At 42.4% G+C, this 26558-nt stretch overlaps 2 protein-coding genes across 8 annotated transcripts in view; one reads left to right on the top strand and one right to left on the bottom strand.

Moving 5' to 3' along the window:
* PDE11A (phosphodiesterase 11A) overlaps positions 1 to 26558 on the top strand; it is a 427800-nt gene that overhangs the window by 335318 nt on the left and 65924 nt on the right. For all 7 annotated transcript variants that reach the window (XR_014829804.1, XM_084999950.1, XM_084999948.1 and 4 more), the window contains 3 exons: positions 10070 to 10179; positions 21550 to 21640; positions 25727 to 25827. Coding sequence is in view for 6 of the 7 variants with exons in the window: in XM_084999950.1 (XP_084856076.1) it covers positions 10070 to 10179; positions 21550 to 21640; positions 25727 to 25827 (302 nt within the window). In the remaining variant the exon portion in view is untranslated. The remainder of the gene's footprint in view (positions 1 to 10069; positions 10180 to 21549; positions 21641 to 25726; positions 25828 to 26558) is intronic.
* Positions 19661 to 26558, bottom strand: part of LOC146396009 (uncharacterized) — a 138431-nt gene continuing 131533 nt past the window's right edge. The window contains exons 4-5 of the transcript XR_014829808.1: positions 22038 to 22109; positions 19661 to 20704 (exon numbers count right to left, since the gene is read on the bottom strand). The gene's annotated coding sequence lies outside the window, so the exon portion shown is untranslated. The remainder of the gene's footprint in view (positions 20705 to 22037; positions 22110 to 26558) is intronic.

The following is a 26558-nucleotide window of genomic DNA, read 5'->3' as shown; positions in this document are numbered from 1 at the left end:
TCAGTGTCCAGTTTTTCAAAAAACTATAAAATGATGAACAACTATCACTGCTAGAAATCTTGTTCTTTCTTCATATCACAGTAAGGTTCAGCTAGGGTTCATATAGAATATTATGATCTTGCAGAATTCACTGGATATGAAAAGAGACGAGCACATGATCACATTAAAATTTATGGCGGTGCTGGCGGTGTGGTGCTGGTGGGGAATTGCCGTTAAACACTCATAATAACCAAGTATCGCGGCAAACACATTGACACCCCCTGACATTTACTGGGGGCTTCTTAAATCTTAAATGTGGAGGTAGTGCATTTAAGTCCATATTTGGGATGTCAACAAGGTTATTTTCAGAGATAAGCCAAGTCGTTTTATTTGATAATTCAAACTAGAGAGCAGAAGGGACATTTAGGAAGAAAAATCCTCCTGTTCACCAGCTTGAGGATAATGTGCTGTCCTCTGTCCGCCGTTTTCAGGGAAGTCCTTGATTTTTGAAGTAGAAAATTTCTTCTGGAAGGAGATTTTAGAAGCACAATTGAAACTCTTCCTCCCTCCCCCCAGCTGAAAGAAGGACACAACCGGTTGAGTTTTCAAATAAAATATTTTTGTTCAATAACCAGAATCCTAATCTGGACAGAAATCTGCTTTCTTCGTAGACTGTAATACTGGCAGGTACCAAGAGATCTTTGGTTTTGTTCTGTAACTGGCAATAACAAAGTAACAAACAATAATCATATCTGTAATCATCAAACATTATTTTAACATTGCATTTCCTCATCAATATAGGTAGTACCTAGTTATATACACTTTAAAAGAAATGGCAGCATTATCACCATAATACAATAAAATCTGTATGTTATAAAAACCAATTCTCTAATCATCATGTAGGTGTCTCCTGCTTCCCAGTGTAACTTCAAAAAAGGCAAATTTCTAATTTAGGAAAGGAGTGACTTTTAATGTTTTTGCAGAATATTAGGACTGGGCACTATAAATTATCTATGGAGCTAATCAATTTGAATACTGTGTTTAAATTACATTTAAGACTCCTGGCTTTTAATCATTTAAGAAGGTTTCCATTTTTATTCTCTCTGGCCACCTCTCAGAGCCCCATGAGGCACTCCATGCTTCTAGCTGACATTCCCTTTATCCACATTTATTTTACAAAAGGAAAGAGGCAAAGCCGCACATAATTAAGAAACTGGTGTGCTAATAATCAAACATACAATTGGGCAGAAGGATAATCCAATCCATTTCCTCACACAGGAGAGTAACCTCCATAACTCACTTTAAGCGCTGCCATTCATGAGTTATGGGTCATTCCCTTTCTAGTGAAAATAAATTCTCCTGCACCATCAGCCAGAGCTGAGTATTTTTCTTAGGACATGTAAATTGTAAAAGTGTATGAACATAAGCAAGTGCGGTGTTTCGAGGAGAGCATAAGATCTTGCCCGTGGACACAGGCTTGTAAGGAAATGTACGTGGTTTCAGGGCTGGAGCTGCCTACTTGCAATAGAGGATTTTTGATTAAAGTGAATTTATTCCTGAGATTTTTATGGTGTTGGTAAACTGCTTAATCTGTCGCTTTGTGTTTTATGATGCCAGCCAAATCCTCCAGGTCAGGGAGACCCAGCAGTAGAGCCACAGTCATTTATCACAGCCTCCATTTTCCACGGTTTATGATTTAGTGGCGGTATTTTCTTGAGGCTGAAACCTGGCAACTAAGGATGTCAGGTTGGGAACTTTCAAAGGTTTAATTTTTCACTAGTCTCATGTTTAATTTTGGCTCAATAATGGCTAATCAAAATTTGGATAAGTCTTGAAAAGGCCTCATATTCTTGAAATTCATCAACCTGGTTTTTTGTGGCACTTGGAGCCGACGGTGTCTGCACAGTTAATGTTCACCAGGTGATTGGCTTCATTTTCTGTGCTCACACACCACAGGTTATATTCAATTCACTAGGAAGTTACCATAAAATATAAACTGTATTTCTATACCTGAATAAAACATACTACCTTTGTTCTCAAAAAAATCATAAAATGTATATACTTAGTGTTGAAAGCTAAGTCTCTAAGAAAACTAATGCTTTTTTTTCTTTTGTCTCTTTTTGAAATACATTGTGTGTGCTACAGACACCCAGCTATGTTTTTTGTATTATCTGAATTGAAGTAGAAATCTCAATTTTTAAGGTGTATTAAGATAGTCACTGTGAAATTTTCCTTTCACCATTTGTATTTCTTTTTGCACATTTTATCAAAATATGAGAGATATATTGACTGGTTTTTATTTGACATCAGGACTTCTTGAGAATGAAATAAAGAGTATTGACAGATGCTGGAGGTTTGCTTTGCAATACTCAAGCAAACAAACAAAACAGTACATGTGAAGAGATAAATGAAACAAGACAGGCAGAACATGGCTTCCTGCTGAAGTTTGGTAATGAGTACATCAGGGTTCTAATGCATTCTATTTTTCATATGCTTTTAACTTTAAAAATGGATATTTTTTTAAATTCTGATAACAGGTGAATTAAAATTTAAGTCAAGAAGGTGGTTTAAAAATAACCAAACAAAATTGATTAAAATCAATTCACGTTTTTTATTCATGCATCAAACATTTATTCGACATCTGTAATTTTGCCAGTGTTGCTGCCTTGCCATTCTGAAGCTTATATGATCTTGCTGTTGCAATATTATTTGAGGTTGAGAGACAAGTTGTGTCCAAAGCATGGCTTGGGTTTTGTAGTTTGATAATAAGGCCTTCAGAAGATTCTGGTTGTAAAAGAAAGTATTTAAGGCTATTAAGTATTTAAGCCTGTAAGATCTTCCCAACTAGGAGCTTGACAAGGAAAGGATCATTGTGGACTTAAATCTATACTTAATTAATGCCAAGTCAATAATTGACTAATATCTTGAGAAGAAAGAGACGCAAACTTGATCAAAACTAACCCACCCCCATGGAGAAGTAGACAGACTACAAATGGTTTATGTTGCATTGTGTGCTTTGGCAAAGGACGTGTAAACATGATGCTAGTTGGTGGTCCCCTAGCAGCTGGAAAGATTCTGGTCTCTTGCCCTGAAAATGGGACCGAAGTGCCTCTTTTTCAACCCAACAGACCCAAATATTGGCAGACAAATGTTACTGTAAACACCAAAGGAACATGACCATTACATCTAGGAGTGATGGTTTGTCCATCGACGTCTTTCCCACAATGGAAAATAATGCTTGCTAATAACTGCTCTCCTCCCCCTGGTACTTTTATCCTCCACTATCTCTGGTTGGCAAAGATAGGATCTTTTTTTAATAAGAAGATAGGCTATGACACTACTCATAGGCACTCTGGATGAGCAAGTGAAATCTACTTCCATCTCAAAGCTGAAGGAAGTCCTCTGCCTTGAAACCATTGCTTTGGAGCAAATCGAATGGGTTGGTGTCCATCAGTCTGCTCCCAGGATTTACATGTTAAGAGACGGCCATTCCACCTTGAAACCAACAAAATAGAGTCCCCCCAAAAAGCATGCTGGGCTTGCTGTAAGTGCCCATGGAGCCCAAACATGTGCCTTAACTATTCTCTTACCACCCTGATCCCCTCAACTGGGATATGGGCTGAAATGGGAGGGTGATTGAGGCATCCTTCTCATAGAAACTTCAGTCTTTGTTAGGAGATCTAAGTTCCACGATAGACACCACATGTGATGGATGGCCTAGCCCAGCTGGACCACCCATCAGCATTGCAGTTTGGGGTGATCTTTAGAAGACTCTAGCAGTTTGTATGTGGCATTTACAGGGAACCCCTCATAGAGCACTCTTTGGCCATAGTACATTCAATTTTAATAATGTACCAAACAAAGGCCTCAAACAGGATCCCTGCAACAATGCATGTCAGAAATTCAGAAATCCCAGAAATTACATGCTGTTTTTTGTTGTTGTTGTTGTTGTTGTTGTCTTTTGTCTTTTGTCTTTTGTCTTTTTTTAGGGCCGCACCCACAGCATATGGAGGCTCCCAGGCTAGGGGTCTAACCAGAGCTGTAGCCGCCGGCCTACGCCACAGCCACAGCAACGCCAGATCCGAGCTGCATCTGTGGCCTACATCACAGCTCATGGCATCACCGGATCCTTACCCCACTGAACGAGGCCAGGAATCGAACCCGCCGCCTCATTGTTACTAGTTCCATTCATTAACCACTGAGCCAGGAAGGGAACTCCTAGATGCTGCTTCTATAAATGCTGCCTTTCAGCTCCAAGCTCACCTTCTAAGGTATGAAGTCATGTAGAGATTAGTTGAGACCTGTTGACACGATTAGGGATATGGTTTGCAGATTCTTCTAGAGGAGGCACTTCCCCGAGAAATCATGTTCTCCAAAACCCCTCAGAATGGTCCGAGCAGTCCTCTTTGCTCTTCTTATCCAGAAGAAAGAGAAGGATGAAGGGAAGAAGAAAGACTCAACAAAAGCCCATCATGTTCCCTCTCAACCTCAATATTAACCTCTTACTATTCAAGAATAACATCCTTTGTGGAATAAAGCACACATGAAGTGATTCTTTAAGGCTCTATTATCTAACACTCTATCATCATGAGTCTTTAAAAGCTGCACAGGAGTTCCCCTTGTGGTGCAGCGGAAATGAATCTGACTAGGAACCAAGAGGTTGTGGGTTCGATCCCTGGCCTCTCTCAGTGGGTTAAGGATCTGGTGTTGCCGAGAGCTGTGGTGTAGGTTGCAGATGCGGCTCGGATCCTGCATTGCTATGGCTATGGCATAGGTCAGCAACTACAGCTCCATTTTGACCCCTAGCCTGGGAGTCCCCATGTGCCATGAGTGCGGCCCTTAAAAAAAAAAAAAAAGGCTGCACAACTGCACATGCATTCTCACCCTATGGACTGGGGAGCACAGTAGATAAAACACAGACTGGGGAGGCAGGTGGCCTGCACTCTAGTCCCACCTCCATTTCATTCCAGCACTGTATTCTGGTGCCTCGATATCTTCATCCATAAAATGGGAGAGATCATAACAGTATCTCCCTCAGAGGGTTCCTGTAAGGATGAAATGAGCTAATGTACTTGAGTGTTTAGAACGGTGCCTGGCATATACTAAATGCTGTAGAAGTATGAACCATTAACAGTATTATCTCAAGCTTTTTCTGGGATGCAATGTTTTTATTAAATGAATGAAGCCTCTGTAGCATCATCTAGTGTTGATAGTATGGCTGTTGTTTTTTTTATACTTTTGAATTCTGCAGAGCCGCAAAGCAATAGTCATTTTTTCCTCTGGCCATGATAATTCCTCAGTTCATGAGTATCATCCAGAATCAGCTTTGAAATGGGGGCATATCCTCACTGGTTTACGTTTTGTGTTAACTAAATGGTAGGAAATTACTGGGTAGTTTAAGGAACCCTGGGAATCAAACTTATTGTTTGGTCCTTTGGAGTTCCAGTGGTTATATGCTCTAGTGGTTGGGGGTGGGATAATCCCGGCATGCGTTTAACCCAACAAAGGACTGTCATAGGGACCTGCTCAGAGGGTAGTCCCAGGCTTTTCTGGAGAGGGTGACACGGGAACTAGCTTGATCTGCCTTAGTTGTTTCTTTACTCAGATATATTGTATTCACTGCTTTGCACTTCTGATATGGACCATGAGGACATGCAGGTGAGAAGATAGAATAACTCAGAGATCAATAAAACCCACAATTATTGGATCAGGAGCAGAAAATATATAATTTTACTTGAAAATAGAAATAAAATAGAATTAAGCATAGGAGAAACACCTTAACATGTACTTCCTGCTGCCTCTCTGTTCTCCTTTGAAAGTATATTGTCTTCAGTAGGCAGTTGACTTTTTCTCCTCAATGTGTGTAGTGTAGGTCAGAATGGATAGGACTAGGAAGAAGACGGATGGGGTCAGGGAGGAGCAAATGGACACTTAGTGGCAGGTGGGCACTCTTCAGGCCTGATGATTCCCAGAAACCATTTACTAGGTGGCTTTCAATCACAGTCAAGAGATAGGTGCTGCTTCAGTAACTCAGGTATCACAGTCGAGAGAGGTAAATATGTTTCGTGTGACACCGCGTGTGCTATACTTCAGGGATCCTTTATTTCAAGGATCCAGAGGTGGGCTCCATGGTCTTTGAATACCATAAAATTATAGAATAACTACTAGGAAGAAAGTCCATGGCTTTTATGGCTTTTATTAAATTCTCAAAAATATCCATGATACAAATAAATAGTTTAAGAGCTACATGCAGGATTTCTAAGAAGGGGCAGGGATTGTGTAAGGTGACTGCAAAATAAAATATATTCCATCATATTATACAAGGGTGATAACTGGATGGCTTAACTATGATTCGAGATCTTGATCTTGAGACTATAAGATGGCATTCGATTTTACCTTCTAATTAAATTTCTTGTTGAATTACCTTATTTTGATATTATCCCATCCCTGTTCCTATTGTTCTAATTCATCAGAGAATTCTAATCAGTAGCATTTTTACAGGCAAAATCTCTCTAAATTTCCGTGCCTTTTCCTTGTGTTTATAGCACTGCTTTCTAGAGAATCATGGATGATTATTTCAAACTTGATAGACTCTTAGGATTTACTTAGTATTGGCAAGATCCAAACCCAACAAAACTGACTCACAGTTTCAAGATGAGAGATACGACGGAGAAAGACATTTATATCCCCCTCTCCTTTCAAAAATCACCCCCAGGTAACAAACATAACAATAAGTGGACAGAAGTTCCACCTTTCATGGAACCATAATGTATGAAGGCAGAAAAGGGAAGGATGATGGTTTGTAGATTAACAGAGAAAAGGAAAGTCCGACCCAAGTGCCTTCAGGGTGAGAGGGTAAAGGAAGGGGTACACATGAGAAATAATGCCCACCAGAAGCCATCAAAACACAGGAACTGGGGGCATCAAATACCACAAAAATGGGGTGAGTTGGGGTGTGGGGATGATGATAACACTGAGTCCCCAGGTCTCCATCCTTTCCCTATGTCTTCCCCTCACCTATTCTCATCTCTTCAGGAAGCCAGAGTATTTGCTGAAGAAACTGAACCTGACTTGGGGATACCAGCAAAGGAAAAGTTAGGGTGAGATGCACCTTGAAGGTGAGAGAATGAAGTGAAAGTCTGCATCCTCAAAGGCGAGAAGCTACATTCTCTTTTTTCAAAATGCTAGCACCTGTGTTTATGCCATTTCCAAGCAAGAGATTGAAAAGTCCAGAGGAGATGAGTTTAGAGTCTGATGTGTGGGAACCAGCAGCAGGACCAGGTGGCCATGTGCTCACCCTGTGGTGAGGTCAGCCATCTACAGACCCCATCCCCACTCACTGGGGTGTGGTGAGCGTTGTAATGCTCTACTCTTACATGAGTAGACTACCAAAGTTATCAGGCATTTGAGAAAACCACCGGACACCGAGAAAAGGAGTTCAGAGGAGACAGGCAATTCAGGGAGCAGAAGAGAATTGCAGAGGAATTATAATTAATATCTTCAAGAGATAAGAGATGATAATGCATCCATGAGAGAAGAATAGCATGCTATTAGAAAAGGAGCAGCAGACAAGAAAATGTTTATAAATTAAAAATATTATTACTCCTGGAAAATAGGAGGGGAATAGTCAATATGGGCACTGGGAAAAAAGAGACAAGAAAATAAGATCAATACAAGAAGTCCAATGTCCAGCCAATTGGAATTCCACTCAAATAGGGCAGAAAAATAGTGAAGTAGGAATTATTAAGGGAAAAAAAAAAAGATTACAAGAGCATTGTACCGAAGAAAATGAGCCTTCAGATTGAAACTCAAGCAATGACGGCAAAGAAAGTCTCAAACCAAAGCATATTTTTGTGAAATTGCCAAACCCTAGGCATAGACAGAGGATTCTAAAAGAGAGAAAACCAAGTACCATTCAAAGGATTAGGAATAATACTTCTCAAAAGCAACTTTGAAAGTTAGGAAACAATAGAGCAGTCCTTCAAAATTCTGAGTGAAGATGTTGCAACCTAGAATTGTTAGGCAAGCCAACAACTGAGCAGAGAATAAAGACATTTTCCAACATGCCACGCCTCAAAAAAATTAACTTCCTCAGTGTTAAAGAGGTATCAGCACCCTTTCTCATGAAGCACTGGCTGATGTACAAACTGAGAGAGAAAAGGAGGAGAGAGGTGTGAGATGCAGGAGATAAGAGGCCAACCCCAGGAGTGGAAAGCAGGCAGCAGAGAAAGAATCAAAGAGCATCAAGGGGCCAAGGCCAGGTGTCCCCAGGACAGGAAAGGAGCCAATAAAAGGTGTGACTGTTTGGAGACTTGTAAGAAGACTTAGATGTTCAAAACAACCTTAACTCCATGAAATGGAAAGTATTTACATAAGAAAGGAGACCATCACTGGATGCCGATTGGTTCCCAGACAATAATACTTATGGAGTGATAATCCTATATGAGTGAGGCCTGGGGCACCTAAGTTTCTTTGTGCCTCAGTTTCCTCATCTGAACCTGGGGGTAACAGCAGCTCCTACCTCACTAACCTGTTCTGTGAGTTAACACAAAGTTAAACAGTTGTAATTGTCTTAGGACAGTGCCAGGCATACAGAAGTACTTGATAAACAAACCAAATGCTAATGATACATGTGTACAATACAGGAATATGGTTAAAAAAAAAAACCCTGTGAAATTAGATAAAAAAGAAAATGGAAAGTGTTGCCTTTGAGAATCAGGAAAGCGGAAGGATGAGGGACCACTGGTTTTGATTCTAAGTCTCTTACTACAACTTGAATTTTTAAAAACTATTGCAAGTAATGCTTTAAGTAAAATAAAATTAACTTAAAACCGACAGCCAGCTGCACATTTTAAAATGAAGGGGCACGTGCAGCTTTGGTGTGGGCTATTTTATCCTCCCCAGATAATTAATTAACATTCCCATTTGCTATGCAAATGAAATTATATGTATTTCCAAATGTAGCAGAGGACTCAATTTTTAAAAATAAAATTGTCAGCACAGAAACTTTATTATTCAGTTATTTCTGCAATAAAAACATAATTAACTAAAAGAACAAAGTTTTCATTGCCCTGAGAGAAGTGTCTTACAGATACTAGCTAGTGGTTCTAAATGTAGAGAAAAAACACACATGAAAAGGGAAGCAATTTGAACTCTGCCTTTCCCCTCTTGCCCTCTGATAAGATTTTAATAAGTAATGAAATGGGGGACTCATAAAAAGGGGGGAGACATAAAGGCCATGGATCAAGAAAATACCTAGGCCTGCTTTTCCATAAGTTCATTTCCTCCTCTAAACGAATGCAAGTCCAGCAGGAACCAGACAACCATTGCTGCTCTTGGTTACATAATTACATCACACTGCTCCCCAAAGATATCGCACCTCACCTATACATTTCACCAGCAAGCTGCCAGAGGATAATCATAATAAAGAGTCCCGTGTAATGGATACTCCACCTGATCCGCAATCTGGGTTGCCTAATCCTCTGCCGATTCCTAGTTTTCAAGACACGCACTGCCTTACTATCCATCTAAATGTAATCCATCCTCCAAGCTGATGTGAATTAATATATTCACAAGATATTTTCTAGAACATCATCATGTAACTATTTGAGTACTTCTAAGTTGCTTCTTTTAATACATACATTTCCAAAAGGGTGCTTTCCCTCGCCTGCCTTCATTGGAATGACCTCTGATGGACACAGCATTCAGTTCTAAATTCACAGCCCCCTCTCCCCCTACCCCTAGCCGCTCACCATTGAAAGGTGGAATCACGAAACACATTCTGCACTGGGCCTGTGCCAAAGTGTCACTGTGTCTGGACAGCGCAGGCTCTTCTCTAAAAAGGGAACAAAATAGTCTGAACTCTGCTGGTGCACCCGCGTGGGCCACTGTGCTGGCAAGCTAATTCATCACTGCAGGGACCCTAGGCTGTACAACTGACCACCCAACGCACTGGTGGAAGGGGTGGCAGTTAATCATCCCCTTAAATGATGTGGGTATGAAAACAGACCTGACAGTTGCTCAGCAGACGGAGCCTTATCCATCCTCCCTGCCCCGAGTAGTGACTGTTGCCATTTTCCCATCTTCCCAGACCGCCGGGTTTCAAGAGATTCTGACGGAGGTGGAAATCTTGGCGGTGATTGTGGGGTGCCTGTGTCATGACCTCGACCACAGGGGAACCAACAATGCCTTCCAAGCCAAGTAAGTATTCTCATTGTTGTTATTTTAATGCATTTGCCTTTCTCTCCAGAGCCAAAGGTGACGAGTGCTAAAGAGTAAAGCATTAATTTCTGGCATCTGAGGCCAAGGCCACGCAGGCTTGGGCGCGTGTGTCAGGGGGCTCATCCATCTTTATAATTCCTTATTCTTCTTTTAATTGCAAATTTGCCCTTCATGTCATGCTTGTTGATTTGGTCTGTCTCTGCTGACCTCAGTCAGATAACAAAGCTCAGATTTTAAAGGGCCTATTTTTTTTTCCTCCCAGAATGTTTGCCTTGATGGCTATAAGCTTCTTGGATTTGCTACTCCTGATCAGGTTTTGAGACTATTAAAATAAAAATGGAAATTTTGTGAAGCAGAAGATCTCTTCCTTCCCTGGTAAAATTTCTTCCAGGTTCTTTTGATGTTGGGTATTGTAGAAACTGCAGTGAAACAGAGAGACGCAGGAGGAAGAGGGTCTCCGCTCCTGCCAGGCCTCCTCCCCCAGAAAGGTGGGAAACTAACAAAGGAATTGCATCAGCACAGGGGATGTGGATAGAGGCACATAAGGGGCCGGACAGAGTAGTTTGTCCCTAAGCAAGTTGGACTGGTCAAGAAAACCATTTCTTTTTTTTTTCTTTTGGCCTCACCCACAGCATGCAGAAGTTCCCAGGCCAGGAACTGAATGGAGTCACAGCAGAAACTACAGCCACAGCAGTGACAATGCCAGATCCTTAACCACTAGGCCACCAGGGAACTCTAAGATAGCTCACACTGTGCCCAAGCACAGAACTTACAAGTGCTGGAAATAAGACCTTAACCCAGGTCTTTGGCTCTCATATTGAGGGTCCAATTGTAATGTACTTTTTTACTCTCCATCTGCAAACAAAATTATATGGAACTGCAGAGGCTAGAGGGAAAAGTTGGGGGACAGAGAGACTCAGCAAAGAGGGAGGATTAACTTTCAGGAGTTCCCCTTCATGGCTCAGTGGTAACGAACCAAACTAGTATCCATGAGGATGTGAGTTCCATCCCTGGCCTCGCTCAGTGGGTTAAGGATCAACCGATGCCGTGAGCTGTTGTGTAGGGAGCTGTTGTGTAGGCTGCAGATGCGGCTCCGATCCTGAGTTGCTGTGGCTGTGGCGTAGGCCGGCAGGAGTAGCTCCGATTTGACACCTGGCCAGGGTATTTCCATATACTGTAGGTGCAGCCCTAAAAAGTGAGGAAAAAAAAAAAAAAGATTAATTTTCAGATGACCAGTTTCAAAGCCCCCAGAGCAGGTCTGCCTCTATAATCTGAAACCCCAGCAGCCCAGCATGTGTCAACAGGTGCCTTTCAGCTCACATCTTGTTCTGGTCCCTGGAACCCCCATCCACTGAGGCCCTGGCGTCCTGGACCCTTCTGTTTGCTCCTGATCTAGCAGATGAGTGTTGATTTTCTGTCCCTCTGACCCGTCCTGCCGACAGTGGGTGGCCCCTTCACTTCAGCTGGCTCCTCTCCTTATCCTACAGCTTCCTGACTCTCCTTCCTTTCATGACAGTCACTCTGCAAAAACTCAGCCCCAGCTCAACCTAGCAGTTCTGTTTCCTGCTCTTCTGTCTAGATTGTTAAAGGCTTTGGGAGAAAGTGTCACAGTTGTAAGTTTGGGGCATACCCAATCAATATTCTCCCAGCCCGGCTAGGTGCTCAGTACTCCCCACCAATCTTTCTGGGCGCCTAGTCAGCTCCATCCCCCATTGTTAGCAGTGGTTAAAGATACCAGACATCTTAGAGTTCCCGTTGTGGCACAGTGGCTGATGGATCTGACTAGGAACCATAAGGCTGTGGGTTCGATCCCTCGCTCAGCAGGTTAAGGATCCAGCGTTGCCGTGAGCTATGGTGTAGGTCGCAGACGAGGCTCGGATCCCGCATTGCTGTGGCTCTGGCTGCTGTAGCTCCAATTAGACCCCTAGCCTGGGAACCTCCATATGCTGCGGGAGTGGCCCTAGAAAAGGCAGAAGGACAAAAAAAAAAAAAAAAAAAAAAAAAAGATACCAGACATCTCTCTTCCTAAACCACCTCCCCCGTGCCACTCAGCAGATCACCTTGCCTCCTCCTTCACCGAGAAAATTGAGGCCATCAATCGAGAACTCCCTCAATTTCCTCCCCTGCCATGAACAAACTTATCTGTCTGGCCCCATCCTTCCCTCCTTCCCTCCTATCTTGGTGAAAGGGCTGTCCTTCCTCATGTCTGAGGCTAATCCTTCCACCTCGGCCTTGGACCCTTTCCCCTCGCTCCCTCCCCTGGGACCTGCTCCATCAATCTTCTCTCTGCCCTGTATCTTCCTCCTTGTCTACTGGCTCTCAGCAGCCTGTTAATACGAACAGTTCTCCCCCATCTTGAAAAAAACCCACCTTCATCCCTGCTTCCTCCTCCAGCTCCTTCTCTATTTGTTTCTTTTCCTTTCCAGCCCATCTTCTTGGAAAGTTGTCTGGTCATCCTCTTCACTTCCCTCCCACCATGGCCTCCAAGTCTGTCCACTAGGGGAACAGCGCTCAGTCATGCCAGCAGCGAGGCCCCTGGTCCCAAAGCTGTTGGACACTCTTACTGTGTTGAGCCTTTTTGCCATGAGACCCATTCTGCCACCCCCTGCTTCCTAGAGCGCGCTCTCTTCCTTTGTGTGGGAGAGAGGAACCTTTCATCCACCTTTCTAGCCTTTCCTCTCAGTTTGTTTCTAGGCCTCTCTCCTCCTGCCCTAGTCTTTGCTGGACGTTCTCTCCTATTCTGCTCTACATTACCAGCTTCCTGCTGGACCTCCACCCATCTGCTGATCAGCCCCAAGCCCTTGCCTTTGGACCATAACTCTCTGCTTATCTCCAAACACTTATTCTAGCTGCTTGAGGAGCACCTCCTATTTGAAGTTCCACAGTCACCCCAATCTCGGTTACTTTTTCCCTTGTTCTCTGTCCCAGTGAGTGGAATCAAGTCACCAAGATTCCCTCGATAGCTCTCCTCATAGTTGACATCTTTGCATTCCTGCAGTCACCACTGCTTCTTTGCTTCCCTCTAGGATTTCTGCAACCAACAGCCCAATGTTCCTCCTCCTCCCGTCAGCCCCCCTTAATGCTTGGTAATTCACAAAGCTGCTCAGATCTCTCCACTGGCCTCTTGTGACTTTCAGGATAATATTCAAATTCCTTAATTTAGCCTGTAGGGCCCTTTGCAATCAGGTGTCTGGGTTCCAGACACCAGGGGTTACGTGAAGTGCTCAATGGGGTATGGCTAGTTCTCTTCCCTCTGCTCCCAGTCTACTGTTTGCCCTGCATTCCCCGATGCCTTTCCTCTTCTTTTCTCAAACTCCTCTGAATTCACCACCCCCGGGGCTCCATCCCTGATGTGCCTTTCCTTGTCAGTCCTCTGTGCCCACATCATGACCTGGCTATGCTTTTTCAAAAGTGTGCATCTCATGAGGTTCCTATTGTGGCTCAGCAATAACGAACTGGACTAGTTTCCATGAAGACGTGTGTTCAATCCCTGGCCAGTGGGTTAAGGATCTGGCATAGCCATGAGCTGTGGTGTAGGTCACAGATGCAGCTTGGCTTCAGCCTCTAGACTAGGAACTTCTATATGCTTTGGGAGTGGCCCTAAAAAGCAAAAAAAAAAAAAAAATGTGTGCATGTCACACCTTGTTAGCTGTTGATTTACAGCTGTATCTCCCCTTCTGGCGTGTTCATGGGTATGCAAGTACCAGGAGCACATAAACCCACGTGGAAAGTTTTTTGAGTGAATGCATGAATGGGTGAGGTTTTTAACTATTTCAATATCACTTCAATAAAGTTTCGTGATGTCTTTCTTTCTTTCTTTTTTTTTTTTTTTTTTTTTTTTGTCTTTTTGCCATTTCTTGGGCTGCTCCCGCGGCATATGGAGGTTCCCAGGCTAGGGGTCGAATCAGAGCTGTAGCTGCCGGCCTACGCCAGAGCCACAGCAACGTGGGATCCTGGCTGCATCTGCAACCTACACCACAACTCACGGCAACACGGGACCCTTAACCCACTGAGCAAGGCCAGGGATAGAACCTGCAACCTCATGGTTCCTAGTCGGATTCGTGAACCACTGAGCCACGACGGGAACTCCAGTTTCGTGATTTCTTAAACAAGTACAACCTTTTATGAATTTTTATAAAACGCAATTTTTGTGCACATTGGTTTGATGTTGTACTAAAGACAGCAGTGTCCCTGGGGCCTCCTGAAGTGTAAACTGTTTACACTTTCATTATAGGGTCTGACAATCCTCAGGTAATAATAGCCCCCACCCTGGTGAGAGCCTGTGTAACACCGAGAGAGCCAGCCTTTCTTGCTAATTGACCTCTCAGCAGTCTGAACCAAGAGCACACACCTAATTCAAACCCAGCTAATCATATTTTATCTCCCAAGAAACTGAACTTGGATTACAGTGATATTGACTTAGCAGTTGAGGTTCAAGCTGCAGGTCCATGTGAATATGGAAGATGAGGCAGCCATCTGGGAAAAGCTGTGATGACCACATCCCAAGTGGATAAGAGAAAGAAAAAAGCAAATCTGCAGGGAAGAGAGAAGGAGAAAGCTAATATTCAGAGAGAAGCAAAGAAAAGACTGTACAGTCCTAGAGAAAGACAGAAAAAAAGCAGACTTGATCCCTGGTTTTCCTTCTCTCTACTCCCACATCCAGGGGACCCAGCCATTCTTATGATAATAGGACTCCCTCAGAGGACCTGACATCATTTAATCCAAAAAAAAAAATGTTTTTTTGGTGAAGTTCTAATTCATTTCTGTTCTTTGCAATGTCTGGTCCCTGAAACAAGAAGAACTACAGTTTATTTGTTGTTTATTATCTCAAGCACCGGCATCCCTGTGTGTAGATATTTTTGTCTCCATTTTACAGGGAGAACTCAGGAAAGGAAGTAACTTGCCCAAATTCATACATCTACAATAGGGAGAATGGTGTTTGGACTTGGACTAGCTGACTCTAAAAGGCAATTTTCAACCCCTTTATCCTACCCTCATGAGTTTGTGATATTTATTTTTTGGCCTTTGAGCTTCCAGTTTATTATGGAGCTCACATATTATGCCTGACTTGCCATAATATGTGAGCTCTAGAAAACTAAGACATCTTTTGACACCCAGAAAATCAAGATGAGGAGCCATAAAAATCATAGAACTCAACTGGACCTTGGTAGTCCTATTTTTTAGTGCCTTAATTTTTAAAAACTAGCAGCTTGAGGTCCCCAAATGTCAAGTGACTTGTATAACACCAAACAGCTTTCACACATACGAGACAGGAATTAAGTCTCTGATACTAGAATTCAGGTTTTCTTTTCTTTTTTTTTTTTTGCATCCCCATACCACATGATCAAACCTACCTGTTCCAAGATGGTCGGATGTGTTTCCTCACAATGATCAATCTTGTACACAATTCACCTGTTCACGGGACATCCATCAGCCCTACTCCTACCTAATAGTCACTTTTGAACTTAGGACACCAAATGTCACCACCACGCCACTTCCATTAAAAATGTCTTCAATAAATATTGAAAGAGACCTTTTTAACATCATGGTGAAGGAACCACCTTTTTATGAATTAGGATGAGATTTATTCAGCAAGTGTGCCATTGTTTAGAAAAATCCCTAAGAACTCTACATCCTTATTTCCTTTATTCCCAACTGACTGAGTGCTTTCTAAGTGCATGGGACTGTACTAGGCATTGTGAGAGAAGTAACGAGGTATAATAGTCTTTTCCCTTAAAGTATTTGTAATCTAATTCCAACCTTTCAAGTGATTTGCAAATGGGATTTAAATGCACCAATTATTATGTGGCAAAGCATATGCTACCTTTTTTTCATATATAAGGCTATAAAGAAACAGGAGACATTTAGCAAGGGACAAATTACTATATAAAATGCAAAATGCCTCTCCAATAAAAAGTTGTGATTTTAGTTATAGCACAGTATGATTTATTCTCTTAGCCTTTCTGATAAGTGAGCCTTTGCATTTTCATATTTTATTCTTAATTTTAAAGTATCGGAGTGCGTGCAGTGAATGATCAATAGGTAGGGAGGGCAGCGATCCCACGGTGCTTTGAAATTGCTCTGTGAACACCTCGCTCCTCTTTTCTCCAGGGACAGCATTTCCCACTCATCGTCCTCCCTATTACAGCTGCCCCTGATGATTAAATATCAGCACCGAGCAGCTTTGTAGTATATTCTCCTAGGAGACTTCTTCTATTCATTTCTAGCATAATCTCTTATACTCATTTCTTGGGAATGAAAACCCATCTTGTCGCTTTCGGCCAGGTCCCAGAAGTGAAATACGGGGGGCACATTAATCTGCCGTGACAGCCTAATCCCATTCCTCACCACCTCCCAACAATTCTCAATTTCCTAATTACCCTTCATAGTTTTCCTTTGGAAAGTTTCCTGTGAGCCAGGGCCGCACACTTCCATTAAGCCTTTTTGTTTCCAAGAATATGCACATCCAGGGGAGTTGGAAAGGTACATTTCCTTTTGCGCACTTATGGTGGGTGCCTGTGCAAAGTGCTGAAAGCCTCTGGGGACTGAATTTTCACGTCGACTTTTCCTTGTAATAAGTTTCCCCACAGTGTGCTGCCTGTCCAAAAATGAAAACCTTTAGTATGTTGGGATGACCTAATCAATAATGAGCATCATGAATAATCACAGGGATAAATCGTCCTGTGCGAAAGGATCTGGATTCTCTTCTTCTCACCTTCTCTCCCCCTCTCTCCACAAACCCTCCATGTATATGTAATATTTTCACAATTACAGTGTGTGTGCCCCAGTGCTACTGATATGATGAATATCCTTACCACAGACAATTAAAATGAGGTGTGGTGTTTTCCATATGTGATTTATTTGAGGGTTCTTTTCCCCACATTTTACATGAAAAAGAGGCAGTATGCCTTTACACGAAGTACATTACATGAAAGACATGCCCTCTCTTTTTTTTTTTTTTTTTTTTTTTGTCTTTTTGTCTTTTCTAGGGCCGCTCCCACAGCATATGGAGGTTCCTAGGCTAGGGGTCGAATCGGAGCTGTAGCTGCCAAGCCTATGCCACAGCCACAGCAATGTAGGATCCGAGCCACTGCAACCTACACCACAGCTCACGGCAACGCCGGAACCTTAACCCACTGAGCAAGGCCAGGGATCGAACCCGCAACCTCATGGTTCCCAGTCAGATTCATTAACCACTGAGCCACAACGGGAACTCTGACATGCCCTCTTTAAAAATGATGTTATCATCAAGTAAGATTTGTTTATACTGCCTATCATGTTTCCTTCCTGCAGAATCACAGTGCATATTTTCACATATTTGATGCCACAGAGAAATCCCACTGTAAAGAAACAATTCAGGGGTTCCCTGGTGGCCTAGAGGTTGAGGATTTGGTGATGTCACTGCTGTGGTGCTGTTCAATCTCTGGCCTGGAAACTTCTATATGCTACAGGTGCAGCCAAAAAGGAAGGAAGGAAGGAAGGAAGGAAGGAAGAAAGAAAGAAAGAAAGAAAGAAAGAAAGAAAGAAAGAAAGAAAGAAAGAAAGAAAAGAGTTTAACTTTTTAAACCCAGTATTTCTCAATCGTTTTTAACCGTGAGACCCTTTTAAATTCTGCCCATTTTATGCAATAGCAAAGAATGTTCTTTGCTATTTAACATTCCAAAGAACTAGTAATCTGTAGAATAATTTTTGATAAAGTTTATCCTAACAGATACATTTTATTTTTTTGCCACTTGATAATATCAAGTTTTCTAGTGGTGGATTTCATTCTTCAGGTCAGCGGGGGTTCACAGTGTATTTGTGGGTAATGGCAGCATTCCCAGGGAGCCTTGGTCTGAGAGAGAATGAACCGGGATGTTTCACAATCTTAGAAAATCTGACGAGAACAAATCTAATAGTGTAAAGAAAAGAACATTATAGAAGTGGAAGCATTCTTGCTTACAAGATTTTATTCTAGAAAACTCAGAATAGAATTAAGTATCCCGTCCATTCTGTGAATGCTAACATGGCACCTTGCTTGCAGAAAAGTGAGCACTGTTCATGAAAGTTGGGACAGAGAAATTCTCCTCCACAATTATAGGGGACTGTGAGCTTCCTGAGGGGCAAGCACGTACCATGCTTTCTTTTTTTTTTTTTTTTTTTTTTTGTCTTTTTGCTATTTCTTTGGGCCGCTCCCGCGGCATATGGAGGTTCCCAGGCTAGGGGTCGAATCGGAGCTGTAGCCACTGGCCTACGCCAGAGCCACAGCAACGCGGGATCCGAGCCACGTCTGCAACCTACACCACAGCTCACGGCAACGCCGGATCGTTAACCCACTGAGCAAGGGCAGGGACCGAACCTGCAACCTCATGGTTCCTAGTCGGATTCGTTAACCACTGCGCCACGACAGGAACTCCCAATCATGCTTTCTTTATCTTTGTGTCTCATGTGCCTGCAGCCTCGAATTGTAATAGTCACTTATCTTTATTAGGTGAATGAATGAATGAGTGAATCACGGTCTCTTCATGGCGTTAGTTTGGTTCTATTGCAACATCTACATATTTTGTGATTTATTCAGTGTTGTGTGAGGGTGTAGAGAATGTAAGATGGGGTTGCTGAAAGGCACAAAGAGGGAATGTGAGGATGAAGATGCTCAAACCATGGACCGTCTGATGCATCTGCACAAAAACCCCCAGAGTCCTCCTGATGTAATGCAGACGTTCAGAAGCTGTGTGGGTATGGGGAAGAGGGGAGGGCGGCCTAGGAGGCACCTGTGTTTTTCCTATAAGCTGTTCCCTGGTAAAGGAGGAAGGATCCTATTCATCCTGGAAAAAAGAAAATATTTAGTGATTTGTGATCATCTAGCTGATTTACCTTTGTGAGGTCTGCTAGACCAACCTTGATAAAGGAAGAGATGATATTTTGCATCTTGACCCTACTTTCCATCAATGACTCTCTTATCAGGATTCACACCAGTAACTGGGGCACATCTGGCATCTAGTTAATAGAAACAAATCACAGGAATCTGAGCCTGTGATTAGCAGTTATACTAGAAGAATTCTGAATTAAATTTTGAAACCTTCTTTCATGGATGGCCACCAACTTGGCAAAAATAGAGAATCAAATATCAGAAATGTGTAAGTTATAATTATCTTTCTCATTACATAATGAAAAAAAGCTTCAAAACTTAGATTTCAATCTAAAACCGGTACTTACTAGTTTTGTGACCTTGGAAAAGTAACGTAACTTCTCTGAGCCTTGATTTCCTTATTTGTAAAATGAGAAAGTGATACCTATTTATTGTTTGTCATCAGAACTAGATGAAGTGACATATTAAGATGTTAGTATGTTCCCTAGTGCATGATAGGTACTTACTGTCATTATTATTAATAACATTATTATATAATATGTTAAATGCTTATTACTGTCAACCTTCCAGTTGGAACTCTAATCTCTAGACATACCACCACAACCTTATTAACCAAGCAGCTAATATTTTTTTAATCACCTACTCGATGCCAGACATTTAGATGTGATATGCATATAAAACATGCTAGAATTTCAGAAACCAAGACATACAGCTAAGACAATATTGTCTGCGTTTTGAAAAATGTATTTTTATAAAAACAAACATTATGTTAGAAAAATAGTAACATTAAATATTAATTGCTTGATACTAAGATCAGCCTGAGAAATTGTCACTTATTAAATGCTATACATTAAGGCAAGATTTAAAGAAATAACACTACCTGATTAAAATCTAGTATCCTCCTTACTAACCCCATTCTTAATAATCCCTAACACTGCTGTTTTCTTCCAACATGTAGTCAGCTCTTAGACTTTCCAAAGATCACAGTTTCCCTGGGCTCCCAAACTGGCCATGATCTTGGGCTACCTTAGGCTGGAACTGAAGGGCAGCTTAAGCCAGAAATTCTTCACGTGGCATTTGATGCAGTCTTCGCTCCTCTCACTAGCAGGCAGACTGTGAGCTGGCAGTTTCCAGAGTTTCCAAGTTAAGGCCAAATTGCTCTTTCAATGTCCAAACTCTCCGCAATTAGCAAGAGGGGACACAGCGACGTGCACGGGTCTAGACTGGAGTCCCATGACTTTCCGTTAAACCATTGGGTCCTTAAGATGTCTTTCAACTCTTAAGATGCTCTAAATCCTTCTTCAAAAGACTTGGAAATGAACACACTGGAACATGGTTTTTGTGGGTTTTTTTGTCTTTTTGCCTTTTCTAGGGTCACTCCCTCGGCATATGGAGGTTCCCAGGCTAGGGGTCCAATCAGAGCTGTAGCCGCTGGCCTACGCCACAGCCACAGCAACTCGGGATCCGAGCCGCCGCGTCTGCAACCTACACCACAGCTCAGGGCAACGCTGGATCCTTAACTCACTGAGCAAGGCCAGGGACCAAAGCTGCAACCTCATGGTTCCTAGTCGGATTCATTAACCACTGCGCCACGACGGGAACTCCTGGAACATGTTAAATGAACACTTGCTTGACATCATTGAGGAATGGATTGTTCTACATAAACAGAATTTAGAGATAATTCATAATAATCCTTTCACATATCAATTAACATTTTATTTAAAATGAAAATATCTATTTGTTTTAATTGTTGATTAATAACTAGTATAGACTATAATCTATGACATTCCAGGCACTGTGATAGACACAAGTATTTTATTGTTTTCTCATTAATAACAGGTGAGATAGAGAGTTATTATAATTTTAGAGACAAAGACACTGATTCTTAAAGCAACCAAGTGACTACCCAAAGTTATTACCAAAACCTGTTCTGACTCCAAATCCAGGGAACTTCCTAGAGTTTAATGCTGAGACAGCATAATGTGACTGTAGGATGGAAAACCATAGTAGGAGCTTGTCACCCTTCCATGTAAAGTAGATTAAGTGGGTTCTACATAATATTCACTAGGTCTTTTCCAATGGAGCAGCAAATACACGTGGTATATGACATTCATCCTGGATACTCAGAACTTTGTAAAGTTTAGCTCATGAAGCCTAACCTGGTCCCCAGAGCCAGGAATTACATGTCCTGTCCTCAGATCATCTAAAGCATTTTGCCTGGACCTGGAACACTTTCTATGGTACTTGTATTATGTGCTCTGTGTGTGCATTTTTTAGCAGCTGGACTGTCTCTTTTTCATGGTTGTATCATTCATGGCATTTAGCCTAACACACAGAATATTCCCAAAAGGTTTACTCAGTAGACACAAGCAGTCACCCGAGAATGTATCTGCTCATGGTCCTTTGCAAAAGCAGGAGAAGCAGTTTGAACCAAAGAGCTGATGTGGGGGCATCATTGACCGTGAAGGGCCTTGGTCACTAACATGTCTGTCCCCTTTCAGGAGTGGCTCTGCTCTGGCCCAGCTCTACGGAACCTCTGCTACCTTAGAGCACCATCATTTCAATCATGCCGTGATGATCCTTCAAAGTGAGGTACAGACCTAACGATCTGCTTCTCCCCCTGACACAAAACCAGTGAAATGATGTTTCCCACTTCTCTTTCTTTGCAGTGCTACAGGTAGAGACAGAGAATCGGAACTATTGGACCTTTTCTTCATGGCTTTTATTTATGGCCATACCCACAGCATATGGAAGTTCCAGGGATGAGGATCAACCTCAACCACTATGGTCAGATTCTTAACTCACAGTGCCACAGTGGGAACTCCTCTTTGGGGCTTTAAAAAAAAAAATTCTTTCAGATGCCAACCAAGGACCTCGTTCAGATTCTTCCTGAGTTGATTCGTTTGGGTTCTATTATTGGTTAGGAGGCTTTTCGGATTCACTTAGCAGAGGAGACTACCTACGGCTTGTCGTCAGAGCATGATCCTACCTTTCTTAAGGGTACAGAAGCCCGCTAACAGATCCAGGCAGTGAGTGGCCCAACACGTCCATTTTGTGAAATCTATTTAAAAAGATGGTAGAAGCAGAAAGAGTGAGAAAATTACACTTCATTCGCATAATTGAGAAAGTTATAAAAGATAAAAGAACTTAAAATTGCTGGTGGGACCAATTCGAAAGTGAGAACTACAACGAAATTTAAGGCCTAGGGATGAGGCCATATGCCTTATTTTGCTTCATGCAGCATCACAGGAGCTGGAGGTAGTTGGACTTTTATACTTTCCGCTCTCCATGGAGAAAAAGTAAAACCGCCATCTGATTCTGGCTGAGGCGTCTGAGTTTGAAATTGCCAAGAAAGGATCTGTTTAATTTTCTGCAGGCGTACAGACTTTTTTTTTTGAGGCCAAGAAGGGATCATCTGTTCCCCATTATTTGTCAGTTCTCTAGCTGTGCCATTAATTATTATTATTATCATCATTAAGGCTCTGCTTCACTGGAATAGCATCATTAAATATGGAGGTTTTTTTTTTTTTCCTCCAGCCTATCTTGAGAAAGCATGTCTTCTGTAATATCACGAAAGCCTTCTTTGACCCCATAAAGGAGAGTCAGCCCTCTGGAACCTGAACACGGCCGCAGAAGGAGACCCCGCTGGGGGTGATGTATTTTCGGTCAGGAATGAAACATCAAGGGTTAGGCTCTCAGTAACTCTGACAGAAACCAGCATCCCAGCATCTGTGGCTCTGGAATTCTCCTATGGAAGCCATGCTTTAGCTGGGCACTGTGGCAGCAGAAGGAAGTAGGGACAGGAAGAACCTGAGGTCACAATGTCACAGACAATGACCCTGGGGTCATTTCTGACCTGCTAATGTCGTGGGTTGACACCCCTGAGCCCAGACATTTCCACCTTTGTAATAACATTAGAAACAGGATGTCAGGGTTGTCTCAGAAGGTCATGCCTTTGTTTCCTCAGGAAAACAAACCTCACTAACTCAGAAGCTGTCCTTCATACAAACAAAATACATCGACCGCCCCTCACTCGGAGGTTCTCTGTGAAGAACTCAAGAATAGCAATAATGGAACCAGGCCCTGGTGTGTGCAGGCCCTGCCCTGGCGCTTCCCGCACCCCTCCCTGCCCTGCCCATCAGAAAGGCAGAAATGCAGATGTCTTTACTACCCTGATTGCAAATAATGCCAAGGCACAGAGAGGCTAGACGGCCCGAAGAAAGTTGCCTTAGACCTTTCCTCCTCCACATTTGGTTTTCTTTCCATCAATCCCACTCTTCTGTAAACAAGGAGTAGTATTTTGAGCAGACTAATTTTATTTTTTAATTAATTAATTAATTAATTTTTTTTTTTGCTTTTTAGGGCCGCACCCGTGGCATGTGGAGGTTCTCGGGCTAGAGGTTGAGTTGGAGCTGTAGCCACCTGCCTGCGCCACAGCCACAGCAACGTGGGATCCGAGCCATGTCTGTGACCTACACCACAGCTCATGGTAATGCCAGATCCTTAACCCACTAAGCGAGCCCACATCCTCATGGATAGCAGTTGGGTTCATTACCCCTGAGCCACAACAGGAACTCCAGAGACTAATTTGTTTTAGACACCAAACCCTTGAGGCACTGTAGAAGGCCAATTTGCATATAAACAATATGCTGATTGCAAATTAACTTCTTCTTATTATTATTGTTACTTTTATTATAGCTGATCTGGCTAGTTTTGTCACTCTATTAGCTGTAAATTTTGTTACTATATTTCCTTTAAAAGTAAAATGCACTCTCACAACATCATCAAGATCCTCAAATTCAGACCAGCTTTCTCCTGGACTTTACATTAGATTTTACTGTAACTTGCTCCTAATAGCTTTCTTTCTTTCTCTGGGAGATGCTAGACATGTGGCTGGATCCAGATGACTACTTTTCCAGGGCTTCCAACCACTTTTTCCCAGGCCCTAGGACCCCAGCCTGTGATTGATCCATGGGGCAAGGCTCAGGCAGAGAAATCTGGGCAGAATTATGGTGTGGCTTTCCTTGAGTTGTTTGTCTTCTTCTTAATGGCTGAATTAAGGGCCTGGGAGAGAGTTCATTGGAAAAGTATTATTAATATTGGACCTGGTCCCAGGTGGAACCAATATACTCTAGTCTTTAAAGAGTGGTAGGTTCACCCAATGAGATAAATCAACTCAAAGGAGCAGATTATCATCTGGTGCCTGGTAGGTAGTAATTTACTAATTGATATTCTGGTTCCCTGAAAGAATTAATTTACCTCTCGTTGGAGAATATTCTCAGGCAATCATTTCACTGCCTTCCTTCTGCACCATCTTCTGGCTCTCGATGCTAGGTTTAAAACTGGTCCAGTTCCCAGACCACGTGTTTATGAGCTCGTGTCTCATGCTAAGAAAACCTGATAAATGAAAAGTTCTGTCTTTCAAAGCAAATTATGTGAATGGTCAGTCACTTTCCAGACGAATATTTTTTCACTTGACTGAAAGCGCTGTGGAGCTGTCTAGTATAGCTAAAATGAATTTGGATGAGAAGTGTGCTTCTCAAAGGAATGGAGATACAGGTGTATTTGCAAGTTGATTGAAGCCAAAGTTGTCTTCAGAGTCCTTCCGTGCCAAGAGCAAAACCTTATACATTCTGGAGACTCAGTAATTATTCACTGTACTGAATTTCATAGCTTCATCCAGGTATATCTTCACAGTTTAACACAGGGTTTCTCAACTTCAGCAGAATTGTAGTGTTGGGCCAAGTAAATCTTTGTCGTGGGTGCTGTCTGGTGTATTGTAGGACATTTAGCAGCCTCCCTGACCTCTACCCACTAGATGCCAGTGGCACCATCCATCAACGTGACAATAAAAATGTCTCTAGATGTTGCCAGCAGTGCCCATTGACAAAAATCATCCCCATTTGTGTACCACTAGCCTAATGTTTCTCCTCCTTGAGGTCATTTGTTGCCATAGCAAGTACTTCTATAATGCCAACTTGAAAAAAATAAAATAAAATGCCAACTTGAGGAGTTACTGTCATGGCGCAGAGGAAACGAATCCAACTAGGAACCATGAAGTTGCAGGTTTGATCCCTGGCCTCGCTCATTGGGTTAACGATCCGGAGTTGCTGTGAGCTGTGGTTTAGGTCACAGATGCAGCTCGTATCCCACATTGCTGTGGCTGTGGCGTGGGCCGGCAGCTATAGCTCAAATTCGACCCCTAGCCTGGGAACCTCCATATGCCGTGAGTGCGGCCATAAAAAGCAAAAAATAATAATAAAATAAAATGCCCACTTGAATGTTTACTAGTGAGACTAGTATGTATTTTGGGGTCAGAAAGATTCCCAAAAGTTTTGTCAACTTTGCTCAGTCGTTCCACAGGAAATGGGCAGTTAAGTGGAGTTGCTGGCACAAACATCTCCTTGGTAAGATGAGTTCAAACATTTTTCAGTTTTCTCTTCAAAACTAGACATAATAAAGCATCCCTTGGGGATCCTCCTCAAAATGATTGCATTTCTGGCTTTGCTACGATTGCCAAGGAATCTGTTTGCCATTCAACAAAATGTCATTAAACCCTTACAAAAATAATTTTATCGTGTTTCTAGAACTTTAAAAAAAAATGTAGGAAAAACAGGTAATCGCCAAGCTCAGAGTTAATGTTGTCTTTTGTGATTTTTTTTTACTTTCTCATTACAGGGTCACAACATCTTTGCTAATTTGTCCTCCAAGGAATACAGTGACCTTATGCAGCTTTTGAAGCAGTCAATACTGGCAACGGACCTCACGCTGTACTTTGAGTAGGTATTGGCATTTGATCTATTTGACAAATGGATATCCAAAGTTTCCTCCTGTAATTAATTTTCAGGTCCATACCGGGGGGTTGCTGTTATTCTAGCACTGATATCCATGTGTAAATGAGCTAAACTTCCCCCCCCCCCCATCTAAAAGAACTTCATTGGAGTTCCTACTGCGGTGCTGTGGGTTAAGAATCCGACTGCAGCAGCTCGGGTTCAATCCCTGGCCCACCACAGTAGGTTAAAGGATCTGGTGTTGCCACAGCCGCGGCTCGGATTCAATCCCTGGTCTGGGAACTTCCATATGCTGAGAATTAGCCATAAAATATAAAAATTTTTTGAATTAAAAAAAAAAAGAACTTCATTAAGGTGGGGTCTATAAAACAAGACAATCTGGGCTACAGTCATGAGATTTATCTTTTTTCTGTTTTATGAGCCTTGTTTGGGACTCTTGGCTGAAGCTAAGAGATGGCCGTTTTTATTTCAGAGACTGGCTAAGATTGCTTTTGCAGACTATTACTTCTGGTTAAGATCTGTAATGGCAGTGACGATGCTAATGAAAAGAATTGTTGCTGAAAGGATGTCCAGAAATCCAAGGCTTCATTCCTCGCCTCTCCTCTAGCTCTCCTCAGAACAGCCGTGCCTCTTATCCTCCATCTGAGCTGGCGATTCTGTCCTACTCCATCCCTGTGAGACCTGCCCCCTCAGGCACTACCTGTCTTGGCAGCCCGGTG

This window comes from Sus scrofa, chromosome 15, assembly GCF_054392235.1.
Source record: "Sus scrofa isolate SSC_HxYL_T2T_F1_AM1 chromosome 15, Sscrofa_HxYL_maternal_Yorkshire_Landrace_v2.0, whole genome shotgun sequence".
NCBI lineage: Eukaryota > Metazoa > Chordata > Mammalia > Artiodactyla > Suidae > Sus > Sus scrofa.
The sequence above is the reverse complement of the archived record's forward strand: the minus strand, read 5'-3'. Positions and strand labels throughout refer to the sequence as shown.